The sequence below is a fragment of the Clytia hemisphaerica genome, unplaced genomic scaffold, assembly GCF_902728285.1.
Source record: "Clytia hemisphaerica strain Z4C2 unplaced genomic scaffold, Clytia hemisphaerica genome assembly, whole genome shotgun sequence".
NCBI classification, from domain to species: Eukaryota; Metazoa; Cnidaria; class Hydrozoa; order Leptothecata; family Clytiidae; genus Clytia; species Clytia hemisphaerica.
Window position 1 is genome coordinate 1,261,491 of NW_027103247.1, and position 12,302 is coordinate 1,273,792.

Genomic DNA, 12,302 nt, shown 5'->3' on the forward strand with positions numbered 1-12,302 from the left:
CTTTCGAGATTTACATGTTCAAAGGTTTATATGATAGGAGACAGTTGTTGAATTATGCGAGAGTCGCTTGACATGAGAATCTCACCGAAATAAACTCCGATCTTGAAAGATTGAATTGATTGGTAGTCTAGAGGATTATCCGCAGGGTTCTTTCGAGATTTACATGTTCAAAGGTGTATAGGATAGGAGACAGTTGTTGATTTATGCGAGAGTCGCTTGACATGAGAATCTCACCGAAATAAACTCCGATCTTGAAAGATTGAATTGATTGGTAGTCTAGAGGATTATCCGCAGGGTTCTTTCGAGATTTACATGTTCAAAGGTGTATAGGATAGGAGACAGTTGTTGAATTATGCGAGAGTCGCTTGACATGAGAATCTCACCGAAATAAACTCCGATCTTGAAAGATTGAATTGATTGGTAATCTAGAAGATTATCGTCGCAGGGTTCTTTCGAGATTTACATGTTCAAAGGTGTATAGGATAGGAGACAGTTGTTGAATTATGCGAGAGTTGCTTGACATGAGAATCTCACCGAAATAAACTCCGATCTTGAAAGATTGAATTGATTGGTAACCTAGAAGATTATCGTCGCAGGGTTCTTTCGAGATTTCCATGTTCAAAGGTGTATAGGATAGGAGACAGTTGTTGAATTATGCGAGAGTTGCTTGACATGAGAATCTCACCGAAATAAACTCCGATCTTGAAAGATTGAATTGATTGGTAACCTAGAGGATTATCCGCAGGGTTCTTTCGAGATTTACATGTTCAAAGGTGTATAGGATAGGAGACAGTTGTTGAATTATGCGAGAGTCGCTTGACATGAGAATCTCACCGAAATAAACTCCGATCTTGAAAGATTGAATTGATTGGTAATCTAGAAGATTATCGTCGCAGGGTTCTTTCGAGATTTACATGTTCAAAGGTGTATAGGATAGGAGACAGTTGTTGAATTATGCGAGAGTTGCTTGACATGAGAATCTCACCGAAATAAACTCCGATCTTGAAAGATTGAATTGATTGGTAACCTAGAGGATTATCATCACAGGGTTCTTTCGAGATTTACATGTTAATGTTCAAAGGTGTGTAGGATAGGAGACAGTTGTTGAATTATGCGAGAGTCGCTTGACATGAGAATCTCACCGAAATAAACTCCGATCTTGAAAGATTGAATTGATTGGTAGTCTAGAGGATTCATCGCAGGGTTCTTTCGAGATTTACATGTTCAAAGGTGTATAGGATAGGAGACAGTTGTTGATTTATGCGAGAGTCGCTTGACATGAGAATCTCACCGAAATAAACTCCGATCTTGAAAGATTGAATTGATTGGTAGTCTACAGGATTCATCGCAGGGTTCTTTCGAGATTTACATGTTCAAAGGTGTATAGGATAGGAGACAGTTGTTGATTTATGCGAGAGTCGCTTGACATGAGAATCTCACCGAAATAAACTCCGACTTGGTCTTTTGAAATAAGCTTCGGCTTTGATTTCTAGAAGATTCTGAGAAACCTGTTGAGGTTATGGATGGGTATGCATTAACGTTTATATCGACAATTGAATAGCGAGAGTCGAATGAGAACCTCACTGAAGCAAACTCTATTCCTGAATTAACATTGAGGATTTATGGAGGGTTCTATTGAAATTATGGGATTCTTCAAGGTTTATCGAAAATTGTGTGAGTCACTTGAAATGGGAATTTTACATAATAATTAAACGCTGTTTGCAATATAGAGGATTCCGAGGGTCCCTATTGAGATTATTGATGGGTAAGTATATGCACAAGGTATTGAATTGCGAGAGTTGCTTGACGTGAGAATCTCACCGAAATAAACTCCGCTCTTGAAAGATTGAACGTTTGAATGTCGCTTAGACTAGATACTACTCCTGGTTGAACTTGGCTTTCTCTGATAAATTTTGATGACGCTGCGAGTCCACTCGAGTAAGATAACGAGCTAATAACTAAGAGCCAAAATTTATACTGATATCATAGAGGGTTGAAAGTTGAAAGAGTTTGAACTAATGTCAGAAACACAATTGTTTGCATCGAGCTATGAAGACTTTAAATACAAATGAGATTGTTGTTTCAAAATGTCAGAAGATTATTGTTCGAGTTACAGAAACATTAATGTGTTTCAGTTGCTTTATAAGAGTTTGCAAAATAAGACCGTTTGATGACTTGAAGGTTAATTTAAAAAACCGAGATTACCCAATGCTTGCTGTTGTATGTCCAGCCTCCATTGTTTGATTTCTTCTTCATCTTCTATTTGTTTGGAGCTTGAAACTAGTGATATCATTTTCTCGTTCTAAAAATGGAAGGGAGGAGAGAAAATGCGTGTACTTTGAGTATAACTTTTCGCATGGACTATTTGGTGAATAGTTAGTTCCCAGAACTTTCGAACTAGTACTTGATTCGCGAATATTGATCCGTATAAGAAAAATCTTGATGAACAACTTTAGGTGATTGTTAATAGATCTATGACTCGCTTTCTGACAGCAAAAGAAATAGTACAGACGCCACCTTTTCTTGAAACTAGAAATCTACAGTTGTTTGGGGGTTGTCTTTCAGGCTAAGATAAATCAGAGAAACCGCGTCCAAATAGAACATTAATGCTAGATAAGCAAAGATATTAGACTTCATGAAAAAAATTACTCCATGTTCCTTATTTACGCGCGAAAACAATATGAGACGTGAGACGGCAACTGATAATAACCTTTATATATCTTTTCTTCAGATCAAAAACGATCCGGGTTATCTTTATTTTATTCCAGTGGAAGGCCAATTCAGTCAATGTTTCTTCTCGATCTAAAATGTGTGATCAGATTTGTGATCAGAGCGAATACGATTTGAAGACTATGTAAAATTTAAAATTTGGTTTTCATGTACTAGATACCATTTCTGTTTTTTAAAAAATATATAAGAGACGTTTTAAATTTTAAATTTGACGTTTTACTTTCTGGAGATTGATGCTTCGTTGTATTGCCAGTACGAGACAAGTAGCTGAAGAGCTGTTCCGTTTCCTCGCCTGTCGATCGAGCTGTTCCATCTATCCACTCACCACTCCAAATAACCTAAAAGCATTAGTTCAAAGTGCTGAATTATTAAAACTCGTGTTAACTAGTGGTGATTTTTAACGGATAGAATATATCACGTGATCCAAAACAGCTTGTCAAGTTTTATTCAAGATAATCTTTCCTAATTTTTTTTGGGAGATTGTAGGACCATAAGCCTTAAAAATCTGCCTTAATTCAATAGATTTTTGGTAATCTAAAATTCTTTCAGGGAACTAAATTCAGTCTCAAAAATCAAAAAACATCGGAAGAACATACTTGACATTCAAGAGCGTGACCTTTTGCATGCATCACGGATAGTGCAGGCTTAATCTTATCTTGCAAGAACGGTTCGTTTCGCACTACGAATGGCCACAACTTGCACATGACGTCAGCGAAACAATAGGTAATGTTGCGTTGCACCATAAAATTTGTTAGCAGGAACATTGGGTAGCCAAATAGTTCCCCTTGAAACATGTTCAGAGCTTTCTGTGCAATTACATGTCTGCAAGTTACAACATCAAGTCCTGTTTCGTCCAATTTGTCGAGCTTTCGCTTGGAATTCTTGGCTGCTGTCCATACCCCTCCACACTGAGAATCTTCGCAGCTCTAGAGTGGAAATATTTAAAGACTTTCAGAATACAAAGCACTGAATTAGAATTCACACAATAATGAAAACATAACACCCAAACGTGATTACTCTCGGTCTCGGGTACCAATTAGAGGGGGTCTGAATAAAATAAAATCGAAAAGCAGGCTAACCTAAAACTAGGGAAAAAGAAGAAACTTTCAAAAATATTTTCCAAAAAATTATTAAGCAAGGGAGGAGTATGTCGAGTAAATTAAGAAAGATTTATCGTTTTATCAAACGAACAACCTACTGTACGTTTTTTGGTGCCATATAAGTCATCAATAAAGGATGCAACAACGGGGTTTCTGTAAATAAATTGGTCTTCATAAAATGTACTACGCTTCCTCCTGAAATAAATAGAAAAGAAGCTATCCTCATCAAGAGCGAAATGGGAATTTTCAAAAAAATGTCCTGACAAGAGAGATCCATTTCTTGAAAACCATAATTTGAAAGTGGCCGATAAAGCTCTCTGGACTCTTAAATGAAAAATTTAAAGTTATGTGAAAATACACGAAGATTACTGAACATTACCTTAAATGAACTAATTTCGCAGGAATAATTTTACCGGTTTTGCTCCTTTTTTGGACAAGTTTCTTTCATTTTCCTAGGAATTCTTCAAATTTTTTGTTAAATTGGTAAAAAATGTATTTCGCGGGTTCTAATTTTTGCGGTTTTGCAATACTTGTTGAATCTCCTAAGATCTCTGTAATTTTTTTTGTTGTAGGCTTCATCAATCGTATGAAAATACTAACAACTATTGATTTGCTTAATGTCAGAATCAGAAAATAGAATTAAAAAATAACAAAAAGGAAATTTACTTGGCCCGTTTATAGCGATATAATTTACAGTTGCCATCAACGTGGCAACTGTGTTGGTAGATAGCACAAGCAGGACACTCGTTCCAATACTTCTCTTGAATGACGTCCTTTCTATTTATCCAAAAACACCATTCTTTGAATGATTGCCCAAAGCATATAGGATCAATCGTTGCTTTCTGAAATATTAATCAATGCAATGCAAGATCATCGAATTATCTATATGCTTACCCTCCAGTAAAACAAAAATGATGAACATAATGAACATTGTTTAAATCTAGACGATGGTCAGTATGTGACGTCTAGGTTTTGAAATTCAATGCTTTTGCACATCAGGTTGATGTCATCTGACGTCAACTCGATGATCTCAACCGAACGTTTGTTAAACCTGATAAAGACCTCCACTGAGGAGGTCGAAATATTGTTTTCCTAAATTTATATTATGAAGAATGACCATCAAAACGTATTTAAATAATTACAACATTCTGATACGAAGTATGACAATTGAAGAAACAATGATATATTTCAACTTTTAATTCAAGCTCTCTTTGTAAAAACTCTAGGTATTTAAAATTTATATTGACAAAATGAATATAAACTTACTCGGCCATTATCTTCCGAAATGGCATTCAATGTTTTTAAGAAGGACGTCTCTGAGCTTCCCGGCATGTATTTACGGAATTTGTCCCATAAGCGAAACACTTTTTCCGAGATGAAATAATTCACGCTGTTTGGACTGCCCGGCCAATAACCAGATTTTAGAAGGACTCCAAGCGTGAAAGGGTCGACTTCTCCTGAACAATCTTTACAAAGAACTGAGTACCTTTGGAGATCAAATCTACCTAAGAAATAATTTAATACAGCGAAATAAAGAGACAGAAAGAAGCACGAAGATGAATATACGTATGACAAAACCTAAAGTTTAAGCATCAGTTAATAGGAAATCGCCTTATTTTCATTTTAAATGAAGGCATAGGTTTAGAAAATGATTTACCTTCCAAAGTAATGAGAACAACAGACTCGTGTCCAACTTTTTTCACTGTTTCGCTACTTCCACACACTGTACACCTGAAACAATTTAGTTTCGGAAAGCGATCTAAAAAATAATGAAGGAACGCAACTATTTAAAATGATCATATCGAGTTTTATATTGAGTTCTCCTCTTTAAACTATCGCGGACACTACTAAGGAAGTTACTGAGTACAGTTAGCTTTTTCCAAGATATCAGAGGATATGCAAAATTAGAGGAGTAACTAAAGAATAAAACTTCAATGGAAATCAAGCTTCAATCAAATCTATATAGCTTAAAAGAAAATTCTAGCAGTTTGCTACTCACTTGTGGGAATTATATTATTTCCTTCATCAATACTGTCAAGAGGAAGAAGTTTCTTTCCTTGGAAAATCCTGTCATGACAGGGCTCACTTGTGTGGACAACATCATCACATACGAAGCACAAAGAATTGAGTACACAATCTTGACATTGTATCTTTGCCGGTCTTTCTTTGCACACGTTACAAATTTCATCAAGCTCTTGATTGGCGAGCATAACTGTCCAGATACTATTTCTTTTTCTGCTCCACTCTTCTTGAGTTGCTTGGCTTCTAGCAAACCATGTCTTTCTCTTCCTTTTTGGTTTACCCATGTTACAAAGCATCTCGATAAACTGCCTGATGGCCTCTGAATAAAAAAATGATTGCACGAATTTTTCATAATGATACTTTTGACCGTATTTTGATGGATGTTGGAGCTACATTGCCAAAATTATACTGCCCTCCCACTCGAAACGGTTATTTCAGTGATCATTTGTTTTTGGTTTACAAAGTTTAAAAAAAATTTCATTTCCTGCTTGAATAATATATTAAGCTTTTTATTCTTAACATATTTTTACTCTTACTTTTACTTTATCAGTTTGGGAAATTTATGTAATACCTTTAAATACGGCGGCACTAAGTTTCAAATTTAAGGGATACATTTTGTAGCAAGATTTTGAATATTTTTGTATGGGAAGGATATTCAAAAATAAAAGCCATTCACACGTCAAATTAGCCACCATACAGGAAAATCTACAGAGTGTTCACTAGCGGATCGTGAACGTATCTATCCTTGAGATTTTTCTATTCCTAGAAAGAACCCTCTTAATCGGAGTTTTGATGCTTAAAGTAAAACCTTTAAAATCAGCGTTTGCGGTGACACTCAAATGATACTCATAAATGTTTACCTGTAGAATGAACCTCAGGGATAACTGGGGCACGAAATGGTGGTTCGATGGGATCTGAGGGAAAATGTTCTTGAGAATGGATGTCTAAAGATAAGAAATACAATATTTTAAACGGAATGCTTTTAATATCGTTTGCAACACATATATGACAATGATAGCCGAGTCAAACTGACTTTTCATAAGTGATCGAGATAAGAGAGATAACAAAAATTTCAGTAGCTTTTAAGTCAAGATAACATTAACCTTGAACTGTAGATCTTAATAAGGCTTCTGTTGTCTTTTTTGCGCCTTTCGCGGTTCTTGGTCTTGACGGATTCCGTGGTATTATTTTTCCTGAGTGAAAAATTATAGTAAGATCAACTAAATATCAGGTATGATAACAATAAAGTTCTATTCCCGACAAGTACGATAAATCTTGATTTCCTATATCTATCAATTTACAGAAGAAAATTCCCATAGTTCGGAAGGGGGTCACTACCCCCCCTACCCTAGAGCTACCCCCCCCTACCCTAGGTTCTTCCCCCTTTTAAAATTTGATGCTACCCCCCTCAAAATTTTAAAATCCTACCATAATTCTACCGGTGAAAAAGCAAGAACACACTGCATTGCGAAAAAAATAGAATCATTTTGAATCGAATGTTTCAAACATACTAAACAATTAATAAAGAAGACGTTGCATTGTAAATTAAAAATAAAACTTCTAATTTGGGAAAACACAAAAAAAACATACCACTGACATCTTACCCCCCCCCTTTCTAGATGAACCCCCCTTTCTGAAAACTTCCCCCTTTCTAGAAAAAATTCTCTTACCCCCCCTTTCTGAGATTTTCTGAACATCGCTACCCCCCCCCTTCATAAAGGGGGGGGGTGCAAACTATGATTCCATAGCTATAAAGGCTAAATTGCCATCCGAGCTTTCGTTTAAAAAGTACAGTGTACGTAAATGCTTGTGTCACGACGAGAAAACGAAACAAGTGACTGTTCACAAAAAAACATACTACCGCTATCAATGTACATATTAACGTCATAAGACAAATTGGCGTCACAAAAGTACAAATTGATTTCAGCGTAAAGCTAACCCTATAAAACGTAAGACTCCAAGAAAAGCTTTTTCTTTAACTTTAAAATAAAAAACTGAAGATTCAAAATAATATAAAAGAACTGCTTCCTGATTAGCCTTCCAAAAGGGATGAGTTATAATTATAGAATTATCAGCAAACCTGTATAGGGACATCGCCTTTTTTCAAGCACTGATTCACTCTTTTTCTTGGATTTGCTTTTAGAATGATTGGCGTGATTATGATAGATTTCTGCCATTAGGTTTACTGGAAAAGAGAGAAAAAAGGAAAGATTATAGATTACCTTATTACACTTTATACTACTCGTGTTATTAACGCGAATTGGTTAACCTCGCGTTAATAATAACGTTTAACAAAATTTGAGCTATGGTAATTTTGGAAAACCCTGCCTTTCGCGTTAATTAATTGTCGCACTCATTTTTCCTGCGTTAAATACTTGATTAGTTATATAAGTGTAATAAACTGGCTATCCAAAAAAAATTCGTTACCACCTAAGCGTAATACAATGAGCAATACTTGTGCTTTACAACATTCAAAAGAGATTTTATTCATGACTATATAATTTCATCTATGATTTTAGTCCACTCCCCTTAAAGCTTCTTAAAATTTACCCCCGGTTTTAAAGATCAATTTAGAATATTATTTATGTAAACAGATGCAAATTAACTACTTCATAAGTTATATTGCATTCAGTTTACATACCACTTGTTTTAAGAAAAAGGTATCACGATGATTAACATCGAGAGGAGATAGAGGACCAGACTTTTGTATACAAATTTAGCAAAACACACAAAAACTTTCTACTCATTTATCAACATTGGAAAAAAATTGGGAAGTTTTGCTCAGTATATACTTATAGCAGGTATTTACAGGCCAAAGATCTTTTATTTAAACCATATAGTCATCCCTTTAACATAGCATTAATATTTACTAGTAAAGTAGCAAATTAGGGGGGGGTCACACAGTCCATCATATTAGCAGAAGTAACTGTCATTTTATAAAGTTTCTGTCACACCACAACCATGTAAACCATGTAGCAAAAATGGTCCTTCGGACCTGATGGTACTAAAATGTATAGATAAATAGAACCACCAGCACATACTCCACATTTCTAAAAGGCTTTTGATTTTTCGTAAGTATTTCGTTTTGATTTATGAAATTTAATTTTTTATTGTTCTAATGAGTATAATATTTGTTGTAAACTTGCATACCGTGAAGTTGGGTAACTCGCATCAGTGGAGGCTAACATGCATAGCCCTCAAAACAAATGACTAACCAACCAAAGCAGCAAAATGTCAAAACAAATGAACTACGCAGCTACGCTTGCAGCTCTACTCTACCATTTTTGTTTTGATTTAACTTTGTATTTTATAAGGACCAGCCAGGTCATTCATTTGAGGGCAATGCATGTTCACAGATATCTTTAAAGCCTGAAGGGCTAGATAGGCAACTTTAAGCTTTCTCCAGCAAAAAAAAGTGAAGCAAAAATTTGACTTTGATGGAAGTTACCCGACTTCACGGTATGTTTTCCATATTTTTCAACTAAATCCAACCACAGCTTTTTTGTTCCTCATCTAGTTTTGCATATTACTCCAAAGAGGGAAACAATAATTACAAGGTCTCAAAAGAAGGAAAAAATTTTCCGGGGGTTTTGTTGTTTGGAATTGCTTAGGTCAGCACAGGATTGCTAGTAACGGCTTGTCACTGTGCCGGGTGCATACTCGGCGCCTTGGCCCGCAGGGTTGCTAGTAACGGCTCAAATTTCAGTCAGGTTAAAGAAGGGGCAATTTTACTCATATTATAATAACATTACCCCCGTCTTTTTTGTCATTCAATAAGTATTTCCAAATTTTGTATTCTGCTGTGCGAGTGTGGCTCAACGGATAGCGCGCTGGGTTTCTGATCAGAAGCTCTTTCATTTGGTGGGTTCGAACCCCGGTCGGGTCGATAATTCAAGGTCAGTTAAAAACACATTAGAATAGACAGAAAACATACAGTCAGGCACATCCTGGCAAATGAACGGGGTTAGCATTTGCTTGGAGTATTCGTCACCCAGTGTAAATGAGATAGGCCTTCTCAGGCTAAAAGCGTGAAAATGAATAAAAATGAACTTCAAACTGAAAAAGGGGAAAAGGAAGAAAACTGGAAACTTTATTTTTTCGTCAAAAGTTTCTTCAATCTTCAAAGACAAAATTGACCCATGGAAAAAAATTTAATCTATGCAGTTCTTTGAAATGAAGCAAAATATTTCCAACCCGGTTCAATTAAACAGGGTATTCGGCGCTATTACGTCACTTTCATTTTCGACCCCGTTCATTTGCCAATGGTCGCAAGTGAAAAATACCCCGTTCATTTGCCAGGATGTGCCTGACTGACATAGTAAATAAGTTAGAAAGTCACCAGGGGGTCAGAAAGAAGCCTCAGAGAAGATAGGCAGAAATAAAAAGTCGATGTCAGGTTTTCCTTCTTTTGAGACCTTGTAATTATTGTTTCCCCTCCAACAGTTACATCAAAATGCCTCGAAAATGTCAATATGAAAATTGCGTAATCAGAGAACGTATGTCTCGCTCATTATAAAAAGGCCGAGACAAACTTTCAATAATTGGATTGTAACATCGAGTTAAGTCTCTTTTGTTAACTCACCAGGGGGTAAATAAAACAGACCTTGATACATTTATCATTTGTTTCAACTTGACCATTTGTTTAAAACTCAGCCTCCCAAATATTTGGGGTAGTTAAAATATGTACAAAGAAATTCATACTTTTCCAACCCGGCCAATCTTTAAAAAAGAAGCGAACAATAAAATGTAATTACCCTTTCCAAATAAACCTCTTCGGTGGCGAGCGTAGTCTACTCTGACGTAATTGTAAAATTTATGTAATGGGAGTTTGACATAGTAGTGTAATGTTGTTTGGGGAATTATGAAGTTCTCTGGGATTTCGATTGCATTTATTCAGGTTGATTTTTTATGACTTCTAATGGTACTTTTTCTAACGAGTTTGATTACTCTGTTCTCACACTTATGTCTTTTTTTTTCGCGTCCTTTTCCGTGATTACTTTTATTTATATTTTTAAAGACAGGTAAGAAGGCATATTGATGTAACTGTCCAAAGATCCAGGGGATGTCAATCGAAAATTTCGATTGTCGAACCGATCGAATAGATCGAATCCAATCGAAGACGATAGAAGATTTACATATTTTTCCCATTTTGATTGAATTCGATTGATTTGATCGATCACTTCGATTGAGTTCGATTGATTCGAACAATTACTTCGATTGAATTCGATCGATTCGACTCCAAATTGGTTTGACATCCCCTGGAAAGATGGCAGACGGAATAGCGGAAAGGTCTATTGAAAATTTTGATTGTCAAACCAATCGAAGTCAAGTGATTGATCTAATCAATTTAATTCATTCAAAGATTTACATCTTTTTATGTTTGGTTGGGTTAGATTGAGTCCGGCCAATCAAATCCAATCATATAATACCTTTATTTATTCTCTTTAAGACCAGGATCCACCCAGGTGCTAGAGGCCAAACCAAGGCAGGAGGGTAGGCAGGAAAGCAGACATCAAGGGCCAGACTGAGCAGGAAACAGGTTCATCCAGAATCCAACCCAGGAAGGTACCCCTATATATATAAGCTACTAATTGCAGCTAAGGAAAGTATGTTTTTATGTATCTACAAAGAGTGGTTTCTCATGCATAACTATTTATTCAAATTCATAAACTTACTAAAGCAATACACAGTGAAGTGATTGAAAGATCTTACCTGCAGCTTCCTGATATTTTGAAGGGTAACTGCCATGGCAAGCTGTGAATTCATTAACATTCTTCTCCTCCTCGTTGCAGCCATCCGCCATTTTGTTTAGAATTGTTATTCGATTAAATTTACGGGATCCGAAGAAGCAGAACTCGCTAACGGTGGATATGTTAAAAGCTGTCGGTTCCGTACAGTTTTGTATGCGCCGTAAGTAGCCATTAAAATATCATTATAATCATGAAAATTTCGGCTTTTTGAAAAACTATGATAATCATGAAAATTTCTGCCTCTAATAAGTTGAATTAGTTCTACAGTTTTTTCATTATAATGAACCTTTAGAGTTTCTAATTTACTTAGATGCCAAGATTGGATTTGCTAAGTATGTAACTTATGTATAAGTATAACAATAGACTACAGTACGGAAAAAAACGTTTACTCAATGTTGTTTTGTCAATATTTTGTCATCTTTTTGTTTAGGGTTTTGTAAATGCGTGCAAGTTCAAGTTTGATTCTCTGTTCCTTAACAATTCCTTATTTTTGGAACCATTTTCAGCCTCGAGTTCCTTAATAATAAACGTGTTCCTTATAAAAAAAACATGTATCTTTAAATCCAAATGATTCCAAAAAAACCCTTGTTATTTTCTCTTTTACGTCATAATATATGCATGAATAATCGCATAAATTATTTCTGATTGATCTTGAGATTAGAGGTGGTTTCTACTTGCTTTTTTTTATTGTATTGTTCTG

The 12,302-nt window shown here is 35.6% G+C and overlaps 2 protein-coding genes across 5 annotated transcripts in view; one reads left to right on the plus strand and one right to left on the minus strand.

Annotated features, from left to right (window-relative positions):
* Nucleotides 1-12,302, plus strand: part of LOC136820783 (dermonecrotic toxin LiSicTox-betaID1-like) — a 40,375-nt gene that overhangs the window by 15,735 nt on the left and 12,338 nt on the right. The window lies entirely within an intron of this gene.
* On the minus strand, nt 2,172-11,851 carry LOC136820224 (uncharacterized). 3 transcript variants are annotated; one of them, XM_067076449.1, is made up of 13 exons: nt 11,565-11,850; nt 7,933-8,037; nt 6,956-7,045; nt 6,713-6,796; nt 5,830-6,171; nt 5,488-5,589; nt 5,097-5,335; nt 4,497-4,672; nt 3,929-4,025; nt 3,327-3,656; nt 2,951-3,068; nt 2,711-2,802; nt 2,172-2,302 (listed from the first exon to the last, which is right to left on the minus strand). In XM_067076449.1, the coding sequence occupies exons 1-13, from the start codon at nt 11,653-11,655 to the stop codon at nt 2,183-2,185; spliced, it is 1,986 nt and encodes a 661-aa protein (XP_066932550.1). In that variant the 5' UTR covers nt 11,656-11,850; the 3' UTR covers nt 2,172-2,182. The 3 variants fall into 3 exon arrangements, with proteins under 3 accessions (XP_066932550.1, XP_066932612.1, XP_066932670.1); XM_067076511.1 differs by lacking the exon at nt 7,933-8,037 and having other exon boundaries at nt 11,565-11,851; XM_067076569.1 differs by lacking the exon at nt 2,711-2,802 and having other exon boundaries at nt 2,183-2,302; nt 11,565-11,851.

Bases quoted from the DNA above. Each gene is read 5' to 3' on its own strand.
- LOC136820224 (XM_067076449.1), bottom strand. From the start codon at position 11,655: ATGGCGGATGGCTGCAACGAGGAGGAGAAGAATGTTAATGAATTCACA. The intron at 5,336-5,487 runs GTAAATCATTTT...ATTATTTCTTAG, and splicing joins TGTTCTCATTACTTTGGAAG to GTAGATTTGATCTCCAAAGG. The intron at 2,803-2,950 runs GTAAAACGTCAA...CACACATTTTAG, and splicing joins GAAGCATCAATCTCCAGAAA to ATCGAGAAGAAACATTGACT.